General features: G+C 41.4%; 1 protein-coding gene across 1 annotated transcript; it reads left to right on the top strand.

Moving 5' to 3' along the window:
- The first annotated feature begins 3126 nt into the window (after window positions 1-3126).
- ORYCUNV1R1525 (vomeronasal 1 receptor oryCunV1R1525) lies at window positions 3127-4077 on the top strand. Its single transcript, NM_001167214.1, is given in 1 exon segment — window positions 3127-4077. A coding segment is annotated over 1 exon segment (951 nt).
- The last annotated feature ends 12596 nt before the right edge of the window (window positions 4078-16673 follow it).

Below are 16673 nucleotides of genomic sequence, written 5' to 3'. Positions count from 1 at the left end.
CTGGCTGCACCTCACACTGTAAGGAGAGGACCCTCAGCCCCAGAGAACTCATGGAGGCCATCAGGGGTCTCTCTCCCCATGTCAGGTGCACTTCATAGTGTGGAACTGGTCGGAACTAAGGTGCTCTCAGATCAAAATGGGAGAACGTGGTGTTGTCGACAATGCTGGACCCCTTCTGACCTCACACATGTGTCAGGGAACTCACAGCAAAGTTTGGAGATCAGCTCTCCCCAGATTACTATGCAGGAGGGAATACAGGAACATGCAGAGATAGGTGACAGGTTCCACTGGGGACTCCGTGTTCTGTGGTCCCCAGTGGGATCTGTCCCCTTTCCCCAAACACCACAATGAAATCCACAGAGAGATGAGCTCAGGATGACCTTCCCTTAAAACCCTGCAGGTTCCTCTCAGGTGCATGGATCCTCCCAGCTGTCGTCCTGGGTAAGTGCCTCTTTATTCCACAGATGGGCAGTCAGGGTGGGTGGGTTCCTAGGCAGGGTGTGATGGGGGACCTATTGTGACTGCAGGGAGGTTTGTGGCAGCCTCAGAAGAGATGGGGCTCCAACAGTCCTCTACAGCTCAGGAGTGTTCTCTGTGCAACACGATGGGGAAATCTTCTCAGGATATTCTCAGTGTGCACTCAGCACAGTGTGGAGACAGCTGGGTGAGTGACTGTGTCTTCAGCCGCTCCTCCTCATCCTCACAGAGACACTGTCAGTGGGTAGCCCTGAATGTATCCAAAATTATCCTTTTACTTTATTTTAATTCTGAGAAAAGAGGAAAAGCTTTTCAGCTCCTTCTGAGAGAATATCTCTAAAGGAAAATTAAAACTTTTCCAACAGTTTTGGAGAATGATCCACCTAAAATATGATTTCCTAAGATGATCCCAACTTTGTGGCTCCATATGTACTGTCGTTTCTTAAAAAACCTCCTGAGAAACATTGAACATATGGAACCCCTGAATCACAACATACCAATGATGAGAGAAGCTAGCAAATCAGTTTTATTCTATTATGAATTCGTCCTTATGAGGTTTAATTTTTTTAAGATATAAACTAAAGGAAAGCCAGCAATGGGAGCTTCAAAGAATTCAGGTAATATTTGAATTAAAAGACAAGTGTATTACGGCAGAACAAAACATTTTGAAACTTTGCATAGTTTTTCCCTAATAAGCATCTCAATGAAAAGTTTAAAGACCCTCTATATACAAGAAATTGTTTTTTAAGAAAATAATATTTCATTTGCTTTCTGATGTTCATATATATATATCAATTTACAGAAGAGAAATCCTCAAATGTTTCAAATAAGCAAAAACAGAAATTTATAACTTTAATTTCACTGCAATCCTTTAAAGTGTCACATTAAAATATTATTTAATCTAGTAAATGTTATTATTTAAGGCACTGTCAGTGGATTTTGCCTATCAGGTGAAACAGATAGATAGTACACAGGGGAGTTTCATGTTAATACAGGAAAGATTGGGAAGACTGTTCTCTTCATTTGATGGTAGCACAGGACCCTTAACACGCAAAGACAGGTGAATAGTGAGGCACATTTTCCTGCTTCTCCTGTCATATCACAGAATCAAACCTTATCTTGCTAAATGTATGGAGATTATGTCATTTATTTGATCAATTCTTTGAGAAAAAAAAATTGTTAACTGTTCAAAATGCTACCATAAAATTTCCATTGTAGAAAACTGGAAAATTTCAAAGGTTTAGACCAAATTCTAATGTGTTCTTGAATTCTTAAATGCAAAACACCAATTTTGTTTAAACCCTTATGCTGCTCCTTAGCAACACAGATGGTAAAATACAACACTGTAATTTGATATGGAAGCAAGTCAGCCTGATATTCATATGATACAGATGTTCAAATATTACTGGGTTTTGAACACTATGATATACCTCATATTTGTAAGATAGGAACCAAAGTAGATGGGAATGCTGCACAGGGGAGGCATCCATTCTAGGTCAGAAACAAGTTCTCTAGCATACACTCAACACTTGGGTCCCAGGCACCCCCTGGCATGTGGAAGACAGGAAGGCTCAGGCCCCTGTGCAGAACCTTCTAGAACCACCTTCTAGAACCACCTTCTTGTTGCAGGCAGAGGAAGTGTCTCATCATCATCTCCATAGAAAGCAATCATCTGTCTTCTTAGACTATGAACATAGTCACTGCGGTTTCCACAGCCAGGAACACAGAGAGAAGGAACCGTGGAACAGAGGGTGTTCAGCATCTGCTACTGTGGTGCTCACGGCCCCCTGCTCCTCTAGGCTGGGATGGAGCTGGAAAGTTAGGAGAGGACGGCACTCTCTCAAGGTGAGCTCATGAGGAAAACCTCACAGGGACAGCCATGGCTGCAGTTTCCACAGAGACCACTGTTCCCCAGGCACAGTGCTTGCTCACCCATTTACCTAAACCCTGCATGCACAGCATCTCTAGTAAGTGACACGCTCACCTGTAGTTACAGATGAGATGACTTGGGCTCATGTGTTCAGTGACACTTGAAGGTGACACATTTAGCAAAACTCAGATCAGACATTCAAATTCAGATTCTATACTAATCAACATTTGGTCTCTCTTGAATTAAAAGTGTTTATCTGGAAATAAAAATATCATAGCAGTGAGATAAAACTAAGTGGATGCATAGACATACCATTGATAATTATTGCATGTGTGGTCTGATTGCTGCTTTCTTAAAGTGCTCATTAGAAATCACCAAAAATTACAGTACTCTTATTATGTAATCAGAATTTTATCAGGATTTGCAGATTCAAGGGGAAACAGGTTGCCCTCAACATTGAAAAAGTAAAAAGAAGGTAACACTCTGCAAGTACCTTTCATATAATGACAATTTTACTGTCCAGGTCCTGTGGGAGCTGAGCAGTGGGATGCAGTATCCAACCACAGCTGGAAGGTGCACAGCTGGAAACAGAGTGGCTCCCAGGAGAGGGAGAGAGGAGCTGCAGTAACCCAGGCAGAAGGGGTACATAGGGATTGATCCACATTGATCCACAAGGGGGTACCTGTGGTTCTGAATCATAAAGGTATTCATATTTGTGATAAATAACTTTTCTTACTTTTTCCTCATTCTCTAAATGATTTTTCTCCCTCCCCAAAAAGATGAGTACAAACAATATACTTTTTAATTTTATTGCCATAAGAAATGCCTTTTTCTCTGAAGTCAGCATTGGGATCACAGCCAACGCCTTCCTTCTTCTCTTCCATGTCCTCTGGTTCTTTCTCAAGCACAGGCCCAGGCCCACCGACCTGGCCATTGGGCACCTGGCCCTCATCCACCTGGGGATGCTGATCACTGTGGGGGTCATAGCTGCTGACATTTTTGAGAATCCGCAGTTATGGGAGGACATCACATGTAAAGCTGTCAACTACTTGTACCAGGTGATGCGGGGCCTCTCCCTGGGCACCACCTGCCTGCTGAGCATCCTCCAGGCCATCACCCTCAGCCCCAGGAGCTCCTGTTTGGCAAAGTTCAAGCACACAGCATCACACCACATCATTTGTGGGTTTCTCTTCCTGTGGCTTTTCAATTTCTTCATCAGTGCTCGCTTCTTCATATCCACTACTGCCACCACAAATCGTACATCCAACAGTCTTATGTTTGTTACTAAGTCCTGTTCTCTTAGGCCCCTGAGCTACTTACCCCGGTATACTTTTTATGTAACTGCTATCTTCAGGGATGTCTCCCTGCTAGGGCTCATGGCCATCTCAAGTGGGTACATGGTGACTCTCCTGTGCAGGCACAAGAGGAGATCCCAGCACCTTCACAGCACCAGCCTCTCTCCAAGAGCCTCCCCAGAGCACAGGGCCACCCAGACCATTCTGCTGCTCATGAGTGTCTTTGTGCTCCTGTACTTGTTGGACTGCATGGTGTTCTCCTTCTCAGGGATGTGGTGGAAAATTGACCCAGGTCACCTCTGTCTCCTGATGTTGGTGGGCAATGGCTATGCCACCATTGGACCTCTGGTGCTCATCAGTAGTGAAAAACGAATGATCCAGCTTTTCAAATCCATATGGGAGAAGGAAAGTAAGTGTTTACTTGTTCAGGAATAAATAACATGTCTCTTCATGAGCAAATACTTTGACATGAAAGTGCTTAATGATCTCCTATAGAATGTGTTCTCTGGGTTTATTGAAATGTATGAAAATAGGGAGCTCCAAGATGTTGGAATATGGGGAAGCCACATTGATGTTATCCACATAAAAATTCCAGAAAAACCAAGGAAGGACGGCATTCTCAGGGGACAGGGGAAGGTTCAGTGGAGAATGGACAAACAGAACCCATGCAGCAGTGAGGAGAACTAAGTTCCTCACTGGATGCAGGGCTGCAGGGCTGGCCTGGGGAGTCTGTGGTGGGCAGGGTGACTACTTAGCTCTGTGAAAGGAGGCCATGTGGATCTTCTCCCCTCCCCCAGCAACCTGACAAACTATTTGCTGATAGAGCTAGAGCTGAGCTCAGTCCTCACTCAGGGAATAGCAGGCAGTGCCACCGCTGCCGGAGGCCAACAGGCTGGGGACAGGGCACCTTCATGGTGGAGACTGGACCCCTACACCCCGTGACTGTGTAGTTCTGGGTATAGGCCACGGAGCTGAGAGCTACAGCTTGGTTCTTGTGCACCTGACTAGTCTCTGTATGGAAAAAATGTAATGTACACAAGCAAAACTGACATACTGATATTTTATTATTGCTATAGCTGTTGTCTATATCATTGAGTATCAGTGGTTTTAGTATTTACTACTTCCTTGGTTCTGTATTTAGTAGAGGCATAAGCAGATGATCATAAAATAAACTGAAAGTCTGTCACTGTAAAAGTTCAACGAAAACAAGAAAGGAAGGAGAAGGGAGGGTGTGAGCATGGCAGGAGGGAGGGTAGAGTGGGAAGCAGCATTATGCTCAGGTATCTGTATAAATGGAATCTGTTTACCTCAAATAAATAAAATTGAAAGAGATTCTGAAAAGGATACAGATATTAAATAATGACAAAAGTGGAGTATCCAATAATTCAAACAGAAAATACAGTAGAAAGTCTTAACAACATACCTGGTGAAACAGAAAAAAAAGAATACTGGATCCAGATCAGTATTCTGAAATATCAGACAAAAAATAACAAGAAGAAACTATCAGAAAGACTGAGAATGATGTTTGGCAAATCTGAGATATCATCAAATATTCAAGACTTACGAGTTCCCAAAAATGGAAAAACAGGAAAATACAATTCTAAAATTCATATGAAAACACAAAAGACCCCCAACAGCTAAAACAATCCTAAGCAATAAGAACAGCTGGAGGCATCACAGTATCAGATTTCAACACATAGTACAGAGCCACTATAGTCAAAATAGTCTGGTATTGGCACAACAATAGACATGTAGACAAATAGAAAAGAATAGATACCTCCACTAATCTTTGAACTGAATGACCGCAAACCATTCCTTGGAGGCCAGCACTTTGGCCTAATGGGTAAAGCTGCCACCTTCAGTGCTGGCATACCATATATGCTCCCCATATGTGCACCAGTTCGAGTCCCAGCTGCTCCACTTCTGATCCAGCTTTCTACAATAGCCTGGGAAAGCAGAAGATGGCTCAAGTACTTGGGCACCTGAGAGACCAGGTAGAAGCTCCTGGCTTCAGATTGACTCAGCTCTGGCCACTGCAGCCATCTGGGGAGTGAACCAGCAGATGGAAGTCCTCTCTTTCTCTGTAACTTTGCCTTTCAAACATATAAATTAATGTTTAAAACAAAAACCAAGGAAAAAAAACCATCCCCTGGAGAAAGGACAGTCACCTCAACGAATAGTGCTAGGAAAATTGGATTTCTAGATACAGAAGTTTATTTTTGTTAAACATTTTATTTATTTGAGAGTCAGAGTTACAGACAGTGAGAAGGAGAGACAGACAAAGGTCTTCCTTCTGCTGGTTCACTCCCCACATGGCTGCAATGCCTGGAGCTGCACTGAAAGGAAAGCCCAGAGCTTCCTCCAGGTTTCCTATGCAAGCACAGAGGCCCAAACACCTGGGACATCTTCCAAAGCTTTCTCAGACCATAGCAGAGAGCTGGATGGAAAGAGGAGTAGCAGGATGAGATCCAGTACCCATATGGGATGCCGGCACCAAAGGCAGAGGATTAACCTACTGTGCTACAGCACCAAGCCCAGACACAGAAATTTAAAACAAGACCCCTACTTCACATCCTAAGTGAAAATCAACTCACAGTTGATAAAGGTTCTAAACTTAAGACTTGAAACTCTGAAAATGCTGGAGAAAAACACAGAGGAAATTTTAAAATTACATGGCCATACACCGAGTTTTTTTTTTTTTAATAAGCCCCCAGAAGCACAAGCAATAAATTCTCAGAGACAAATAGGATCACCTAAGCTAAAAACTTCCACACAGCACAGGAAGCAATTGACAAAGAGGCAACATAATCCACAGAGAAAATATTTGCAGAGTATGCATCCAAAAAAGGATTAATATCTGGAATATATAAGCTCAAGAAACTCAAGATCAACAAAGGAAATTAGTTAAGAAGTGGGGGGGGGCAACGACATTTATAGGCATCTTCTCACAAGATGAAATGCAAATGGGCAACAGATACCTTAGAAATGCTCAAGATCAGTAGCCATCAAGGAAATACACATTAAACTACAATGAAGTATCCCCTCACCCCAGTTGGAATGAATACAACCTACAATAAAATTAAAGAAATGCCAATGAGAATGGGGAAGAAAAGGAAAGGTATCCTGATACTCTGTAGGTTACAAACTGGTACAACTTTTATGGCAGGCACTGTGATGATTACTCAGAAAACTAAAAATAGATCTGCCATATACCCAGCTATCCCACACCTGGGAACATACCTACATTATGAAATCAGCATATGAAAAAGTGATTGTCACTCCCATGTTTACAGCACCTCAGTTCACAATAGCTAAGATATGAAATCAGCCTACATGTCCATCAATTAATGACTGGGTAAAGACACACACACACACATACACACACACCCAAGATGGAACATTAATCAGCTAGAAAAAGGAATGGAAGACTAACATTTGCAGGAAAATGTATTCCACTGGACATAGTGATGCTAAGAGAAGTCAGTCAGATCCCAAAAGGCAAGTATCATGTGCATTCTATTATTTCTGATAGTTAATATATATAGGGCCCAAATCTCGAAGATGGTGGAACAGGGAAGGACCACACTGATAGTGCGGGGAAAGATAGTTTAATAAAAGTGGAGATCCAGTAGTTTCAGGGAAGAGCTAGGGGGAAAAAACTGCAGAGGAAACTCTTCTGGAACTAGTGGGGCACGGTGGACCTACGAGGAGGGCACGGGTGCCCACGGCTCAGGACCCCAGCTGCCGAGTCTATGCACCAGTGCTGGTAGAGGGAGGTGAGGCAAAACCTCAGTAGCCTGAGACACTGGCAGGGAAATGGCAGGAAGAGCCTAGGGGGAACGAGGCTTGAAGCCCTGTGGAGGAAAGTTCACCAGGCAAACTAGAGGAGAGTAACAAAATAGGGACCGGTATGGACATGATTCTCTCTCTCCACTCACCTTACAAAGGCAAGCAAGACAAAGAGTAGACACCATCTTGGACATATGTAAAAGGTGCGCCACCTCTGGGCCACCCTCAGCCAAGCAGAAAAACCTGACTTTGGTGGGAAGAAATAACAGCAGGTTAAGACTTAGTGGATGTGTGGAACTAATGAACTGAGACTGTGGGAAAAAAAAACAGGGTGTGGAAGAGAACTCATGGAGTGCCTGAGATGCCACAAACTTGGCAACCTTGGCAACCTGGTGGGAGATTACAAGGGGAATTTGAGCTTACACTGAGGACTGAACAGATCCTTTTTGTGGTCCTTGGGAAAGAGCAGATGAATACTATACCCACAGGGTCCAGACCTCAGACACTGATTGCCTTCAACTCTGTTCAGATGTGTGGAATTACTTCCCTTCTGAATGAGAGAGAGAGAGAGAGAGAGAGAGAGAGAGAGAGATTTACCACACCTAACCTGGGTGTGTCACCTTTGGCACACCCTTAAACCTGAAGAACCATACAGAGCTCTCTGGCCACACCCAATACAAGCCTCTAAGGATCTATCAAAAGTAGACAGTCCACTTAATCTAGAGTCACAGTATAACGAGCAAAACCAACACAGTGAGGAAAAAAAATAAAAAGAAAAAAAAAAAAAACAAAGAATATCTTCAAAATGTCAAGCAACAAATGCAGAAACCAAGGAAACAAGAACAACGAAGACATTATGACACCCCAAATGAACAAGACACCCCAATTCCAGATTATGAATATGATGAGATGGAAGAAATGCAAGATACGGATTTCAAAAAAATTTATGATAAGAACATCTAGAAGTTCTCAAAAACAAATTCTTGAACTGCAGAAATCCTTACTGGACAGGATAGAAAATATGTCTCATGAAAAGGAAATCTTAAGGAGGAATCAAAATGAGATGAACAAACTAGTAGAACATGAAATTGTGATAGTGAAATCATAGTGAAATGAAGAATTCAATAGATCAAATGACAACCACATTAGAGAGCCTTAAAAACAGAATCAGTGAAGCAGAAGAGAGAATATCGGACTTAGAAGATGGAGCACAGGAAAGTATACAGTCAAACCAAATAAAAGAAGAGGCAATTAGAAATCTAAAATATATTGTCAGGAGGCCAGCGACACGGCTCACAAGGCTAATCCTCCACCTGCAGCACCGGCGCCCAAAGTTCTAGTCCCTGTCAGGGCGCCGGTCCTGTCCCGGTTGCTCCTCTTCCAGTCCAGCTCTCTGCTGTGGCCCAGGAGTGCAGTGGAGGATCGCCCAGGTCCTTTGGCCTTGCACCCACATGGGAGACTAGGAGGAAGCACCTGGCTCCTGGCTTCAGACCAGCGCAGCATGCCGACCACGATGCACCAGCCATAGCAGCCACTTTGGGGGTGAATCAACATAAAAAGGAAGACCTTTCTCTCTCTCACTGCCTAACTCTGCCTGTCAAAAAAATCAAAAAAAATATTGTCGGGAATCTACGGGATACTATTAAAAAACCCAACATTCGGGTTCTAGGAGTTCCTGAAGGCATGGAGCAGGAGAAAGGGTTAGAAGGCCTTTTTAGTGAGATACTAGCAGAAAACTTCCTGGGTTTGGAAAAGGACAGACATCGAAGTACAGGAAGCTCATAGAACCGCTAATAAACACGACCAAAAGAGATCCTCACCATGACACGTTGTAATTAAATTCACCACAGTGAAACATGAAGAAAAGATCCTAAAATATGCTAGACAGAAATGACATATTACTCTCAGAGGATCTCCAATCAGACTCACAGCTGACTTCTCATCAGAACCGCTACAGGCTAGAAGGGAATGGTGAGATATAGCCCAGGTTCTAAGAGAGAAAAACTGCCATCCCAGAATATTATGTCCTGCAAAGCCCTCATTTGTGAATGAAGGTGAAATAAAGACTTTCATAGCAAACCAAATTGAAAGAATTTGTCGCCACTCGTCTAGCCCTGCAAAAGATGCTTAAAGATGTGTTGCACACAGAAACACAGCCATCAAAATGAAAGAAGGTAAAGGAAGAAAACCTCACAGCAAAAGACCACAGGAAGCCCAAAGTATATATTAGAAAATATCTTTGGGAAAATGGCAGGGCAAAGTTACTACTTACCAATAGTCACATTGAACGTTAATGGCCTGAACTGTCCAGTTAAAAGACACAGATTGGCTAAATGGATTAAGGAACAAAACCCATCTATTTGCTGCTTACAAGAAACACATCTTTCCAACAAAGATGCATGCAGACTGAAAGTAAAAGGCTGGAAAAAGATATTCCATGCCAACAGAAATGAAAAAAAAGAATGGGCATTGCCATCTTAATATCAAACAAAATAAACTTTACCACAAAAACTGTTAAGAGAGACAAAGAGGGGCACTATATAATGATTAAGGGATCAATTCAACAGGAAGATATAACTATTATCAATGTATATGCACCTAACTACAGGACACTGGTTTATTTAAAAGATATGTTAAGGGACTTAAAGGGAGACTTAGACCCCAACACAATAGTACTGGGGGACGTCAATACTCCACTCTCAGAAATAGACTGATCAACAGGACAGAAGATCAACAAGGCAACACCAGATTTAATCGATAGTCCAAATGGATCTAACAGATATCTGCAAAACTTTCAATCCTACATTTAAAGAATTCACATTCTTCTCAGCAGTACATAGAATCTACTCTAAGATGGACCACACAGTAGGCCATAAAGCAAGTCTCAGCAAATTTAAAAGAATTAGAATCATACCATGCAGCTTCTCAGACCACAGTGGAATGAAGTTGCAAATTAACAACTCAAGACTCCCAAGAGCATAGGCAAACACATGGAGACTGAACAACATGCTCCTGAATGAACACTGGGTCAGAGAAGAAATCAAAAGAAAAATCAAAAATTATCTGGAAGTAAATGAGGATAACAAAAACAACACATCAAAACTTAGGGGATATAGCAAAAGCAGTGTTGGGAGGAAAGATTATAGCAATAGGTGCCTACATCAAGGAATTAGAATGGCACCAAATAAATGAGCTGTCAGTGCAGCTCAAGGATCTTGAAAAAGTGCAGCAAACCAGACTCAAAACTAGTAGGAGAAGAGAAATAATTAAAATCACAGAATGAATCAACAGTATTGAATCCAAAAAAAAAAAAAAACATAAAAAAAGATCAAAGAGCTGGTTCTTTGAAAATTAAACAAAATTGACACCCCATTTGCCCACCTGACTAAAAAAGAAGGGAAAGACTCAAATCAATAAAATTAGAGAATAAAAGGTAAATGAGACAAAGGACACCACAGAAATAAAAAGAATCATCAGAAATTACTACAGGGACTTGTATGCCAGCAAACAGGGAAATCTATCAGAAATGGAGAGATTCCTGGACACAGGCAACCTACCTAAATTGAACCAGGAAGACATAGAAAACCTAAGCAGACCCATAACTGAGCAAGAAATTGATACTATAATAAAGGCCCTCAAAACAAGGAAAAGCCCAGGACCAGATGGATTCACTGCTGCATTCTACCAGACATTGAAAGAAGAACTAACTGCAAATCTTCTCAAACTATTCAGAACAATCAAAAGAGAGGGAATCCTCCCAAATTCTTTCCATGAAGCCAGCATCACCTTAATTCCTAAGCCAGGAAACAATACAGCATTGAAAGAGAAATACAGACCAAACTCCCTGATGAATATAGACACAAAAATCCTCAATAAAATACTGGCCAATAGAATGCAAAAACACATCAGAAAGATCCTCCACCCAGACCAAGTAGGATTTATCCCTGGTATGCAGGGAAGGTTGAATGTGCGCAAAACAATCAATGTGATACACCACATTAACAGACTGCAGAAGAAAAACCATATGATTATCTCAATAGATGCTGAGAAAGCATTTGATAAAATACAACATCCTTTCATGAGGAAAACTCTAAGCAAACTGGGTATGGAAGGAACATTCCTCAATACAATCAAAGCAATCTATGAAAAACCCACGGCCAACATCCTATTGAATGGGGAAAAGTTGGAAGCATTTCCACTGAGATCTGGTACCAGATAGGGATGCCCACTCTCACCACTGCTATTCAATATAGTTTTGGAAGTTTTAGCCAGAGATATTAGGCAAGAAAAAGAAATTAAGTGGATATGAATTGGGAAGGAAGAAGTCAAACTATCCCTCTTTGCAGATGATATGATTCTCTATTTAGGGGACCCAAAGAACTCTACTAAGAGACTATTGGAACTCATAGAAGAGTTTGGCAAAGTAGCAGGATATAAAATCAATGCACAAAAATCAACAGTCTTTGTATACACAGGTAATGCCATGACTGAGAAAGAACTTCTAAGATCAATCCCATTCACCATAGCCACAAAAATAATCAAACACTTTCATATGAACTCCACCAAGGATGTTAAAGATCTCTCCGATGAGAATTACAAAATCTTACAGAAAGAAATAGAAGAGGATACCAAGAAATGGAAAAATCTTCCATGCTCATGGACTGGAAGAATCAATATCATTAAAATGTCCATTCTCCCAAAGCAATTTAGAGATTCAATGAGATACCAATCAAAACACCAAAGACATTTTTGCTAATCTGGAAAAAGTGGTGCTGAAATTCCTATAGAGAAACAGGAGATCTCAAATAGCTAAAGAAATCTTGTACAACAAAAACAAAGCTGGAGGTATCACAATATCAGATTTCAGGACATACTACAGGGCAGTTATAATCAAAACAGCCTGGTATTGGTACAGAAACAGATGGATAGACCAATGGAACAGAATTGAAACACCAGAAATCAATACAAACATCTACAGCCAACAGATTTGATCAAGGATTTAAAACCAATTCCTGGAGCAAGGACAGTCTATTCAATAAATGCTGCTGGGAAAACTGCATTTCCACATTTTGAAGCATTAAGCAAGACCTCTACCTTACACCGTACACAAAAAAATCACTCAACATGGATTAAAGACCTAAATCTATGACCTGACACCATCAAATTATAAGAGAACATTGGAGAAACTCTGCAAGATATAGGTACTGGCAAAGACTTCTTGGAAAATAACACAGAAGCACAGGCAGTCAAAGCCAAAATTAACATTTGGGATTGCATCATATTGAGAAGTTCCTGTACTGCAAAATAAACAGTCAGGAAAGTGAAGAGCCAACCAACAAAATGGGAAAAAGTATTTGCAAGCCATGCAGCAGATAAAGGATTAATAACCAGAATCTACAAAGAGATCAAGAAACTCCACAACATCAAAACAAACAACCCACTTAAGAGATGGGCCAATGAACTCAATAGACATTTTTTCAAAAGAGGAAATCCAAATGGCCAACAGGCACGTGAAAAAAGGTTCAGGATCACTAGCCATCAGGGAAATGCAAATCAAAACCACAATGAGGTTTCACCTCACCCCAGTAAGAATGGCTCACATTCAGAAATCTACCAACAACAGATGCTGGAAAGGATGTGGGGAAAAAGGGACACTAACCCACTGTTGGTGGGAATGCAAATTGGTTAAGCCACTATGGAAGTCAGTCTGGAGATTCCTCAGAAACCTGAATATACCCCTACCATACAACCCAGCCATCCCACTCCTTGGAATTTACCCAAAGGAAATTAAATTGGCAAACAAGCAAGCTGTCTGCACCTTAATGTTTATTGCAGCTCAATTCACAAGAGCTAAGACCTGGAATCTACCTAAATGCCCATCAATAGTAGACCGGATAAATAAATTATGGGATATGTACTCTACAGCATACTATACAGCAGCAAAAAAAAAAATGAAATCCTGCCATTTGCAACAAAATGGAGGAATTGGGAAAACAATACGCTGAGTGAAATAAGCCAGTCTGAAAGAGACAAATATCGCATGTTCTCCCTGATAAGTAACAACTAACTGTGCACCTAAAAGGAAACCTGTTGAATTGAAATGGACACTATGAGAAACAATGACTTGATCAGCCCTTTTCCTGAATGTCAAGGAACAACTTACTACTTTATTCCTTTTAGTATTTTTTTGTTCTACTGAATACCATTGGTTGTACTCTTTAATTAACACACAATTATTCTTAGGGAGGGAAATTATGGGGGGGAGACATTGTAATCCATAAGCTGTACTTTGGAAATTTATATTTGTTAAATAAAATTTAGGGCCCATAAATGGTGTGGATATTATATCATATGGTATACAGTTATCAATAGTGCTTTACTGAATCATATCATATACATTACAATTTACTCTTATTTCATGTGTTTAAAAGAAATGGGAAGGGGGAATAATAGGACTCTTGGTGTAATAACAAAGCTTTGCTCTTTTTTTAAAATATTACTTTATTAGAGAGAGACAGAGAGAGATGGGGAGACAGAGGTTTACCCTCCACTGGTTCATTTCCCAGATGGCTGCAACAGTTGGAGCTGAGCTGATCCAGAGCCAGAGGTTTCCTCCAGGTCCCCCATATGGCTGCAGGAGCTCAAACATGTGTGATCTCTTCCTCTGCTCCCCCAGGCCAGTAGCAGGGAGTGGGGAATAGCCGGAATTCAAACCATCACCCATATGGGATGCTGGCATTGCAGGCAGAGGCTTAACCTACCACACCACAGCGGAAGCCCCTAGTGCACTGTTATTAAGTGGGTGTTGATGTAAGTGTGATCTCACATGCACACAAAATCATTTATATGCTCCTCTGTGCATTTCTGGTTATGTATACTATATTACAATAACTATATATGTGAAGCTTACTTTAGTTAAGCCTGTTTACTTTCATACATGTTGACAAGCAAACAACAGATCATTTAACCTACAACAACAATAGGCAACCCAAATGGTCATATTCAAACCACATACATAATAATTGGAACTTGTACTGAGTTTCAAACTTCAGGAGACAAAAGCTAAGTGAGCAATTGGGATGGACATGGGGACCGAGGAAATGTAGGGTAAAGGATATTACAGGGCCACAGGGAAAATTGTGAAGGTGACTGTAGTTATCATCACCTGGGCCATAAGCGCTCATCTTTATCATTCGTATGCATTAATTATGTTCACTATATCTCTGTCACTCGCACCCCAAGAAAACTCCGAGTAGAACAGAAGGTCCAACTAGACATATAACAGTAAAAAGATGTACGAGTCATCCAGAATACACCAAAAAGAAAATCAGAACCACAAGATTTCATGCATCAATTCTATCAAATTTAAGAAAAAGGATTTACACCGATTGTATGCATATTGGTCCATTTTCCATCACTAAAACAAAATACCTAAGGCTGGAAGATTTATATAAAGAAAACATGATTATTTAGCTCATGGATTTGCAGGTTCAAGGGCATGGTGCCAAAAGCATCTCAGCACTGGTGAGGGCCTCATGGCCGATGGCACCCAGGGGTGTTTAACTGAGAGGAAGACAAAGTGCTAAGACAAGAAGCCACAGAGACCTGAGGGCTCCTCCTGTGCTTTCATCACCACTCACTGTCAAGAGAACTCGCTCCTTAGAGAGGCCATTCCAAGGTCAGCAGCCACAGTGACATCCCCCTTGATTCTACCTCTTGGAAGTCCTATCATAACATCTACAAACTGGGCTGGCTCCACGGCTCATTTGGCTATTACTCCACCTGCGGCACTGGCACCCCGGGTTCTAGTCTCAGTTGGGGTTCCAGATTCTGTTCTGGCCCCAGTTCTTCAGACATTTTCCAAAAAAGCTTCAAATAAGGAAAAGGAATAGTTTCCAGCTCATTCTAAGAGACTGGTAAGTTCCTGATTCCAAAAGCTGATACATTTCTAGAGCAAAATCTGAGAGGCAAATATTGTCACCTATATCCTAGCAAACCAAATGCAGCAGCAGCATGTTCAAAGGGAAATACACCATGACCAAGTCGCATTTATTAGAGTAATGCAAAGATGGTTCTACATCCAACAATCAACTGAGGAAACATCTCACAGTAAAAGAATAAAAACACACAGGATTACCTGAAAAGATTCAGAAAAAGTCTTTGACAAATCCAACAGTTTGTATTTAAAAACACTCAACAAATTATTAATAGAAAGGAACTAAACTCATATGACAAGGGACATACATATATTTAAAAAAACACACCACTAACATCAGGCTTTAAAACACTGAAAGATTTCCCTGTGATATCATGAATACAACAAAGCAATGATGTTTACTCTTGCCACTTCTCTTCCACATTGTACTAAAAGTCTTAAGATATTTTCTACAAGTAAAAGAAACAGAATTCATACAGATTGGGAAGGCCTCACCAGCTGCCTGATCCAATGGGGCTGCCCACACTTGGACTGGGCACCTCCAAACTATGGGCTCAAACAAGTCTCATTCAATTCTAAGAAGCCCCTCTAGGGCATTGTAGTTGTAGTAATGAACAGCTGCAAGTATGCCCGTACCCCAGAGTGCAGGCTGCAGCAGTGTGATGTCATATTGAGAAAGTCATTGTTGGGACCCATCCCACTCCAGAGCACTGAACTCCATCCAAGTATCCATCCTGGGATCCCAAAGATACTCCATCACAGTATTAAGAAATACTGTAGCTTCATATACCCAACTACGCCCAGAAGTAACAGTGACCCCATAACCTTAGCCCAACAAGTATCCTTCACTACATGGGTCAGGTGGTTTGAGATGTCAATGCAGATTCTACTCCTGGAACCTGATGGTTTTGCAGGTTTGGGAGTTATCCCCTGACAACCCCTACCTCCTCTGAGTGCAGAATGCACCCTCCTCAGACGAGAGCCAACCCCACAGTTGCCCCCTTCCACAGTCCACTGCAGCTTTGATAGAATACTGGGGAATCCTCAAGTATCTCTCAGTCAAGGTACTTCTAAACAAAACATGCATCAAGGAATCACAAGAGATATTGTTTAAGCAAATGGCAATGGAAACACATATATCACAGTGTATGTTATGGATCTCCAGCACTGCCTAAGGGAAATGTATACTATTAATGGAATAACAAACAGTAGTCCCCAGTTACTTGAGTTTCTAACTTCAAAAAATAAAAAGGATCAACTTAAGAAAATCTTAGGCCTGTGCCATGGCTCAATAGGCTAATCCTCC

Source organism: Oryctolagus cuniculus, chromosome 10, assembly GCF_051225735.1.
Source record: "Oryctolagus cuniculus isolate XC-2025 breed Fujian yellow rabbit chromosome 10, ASM5122573v1, whole genome shotgun sequence".
Classification (NCBI taxonomy): domain Eukaryota; kingdom Metazoa; phylum Chordata; class Mammalia; order Lagomorpha; family Leporidae; genus Oryctolagus; species Oryctolagus cuniculus.
This window is presented reverse-complemented; position numbering and strand designations above follow the sequence as displayed.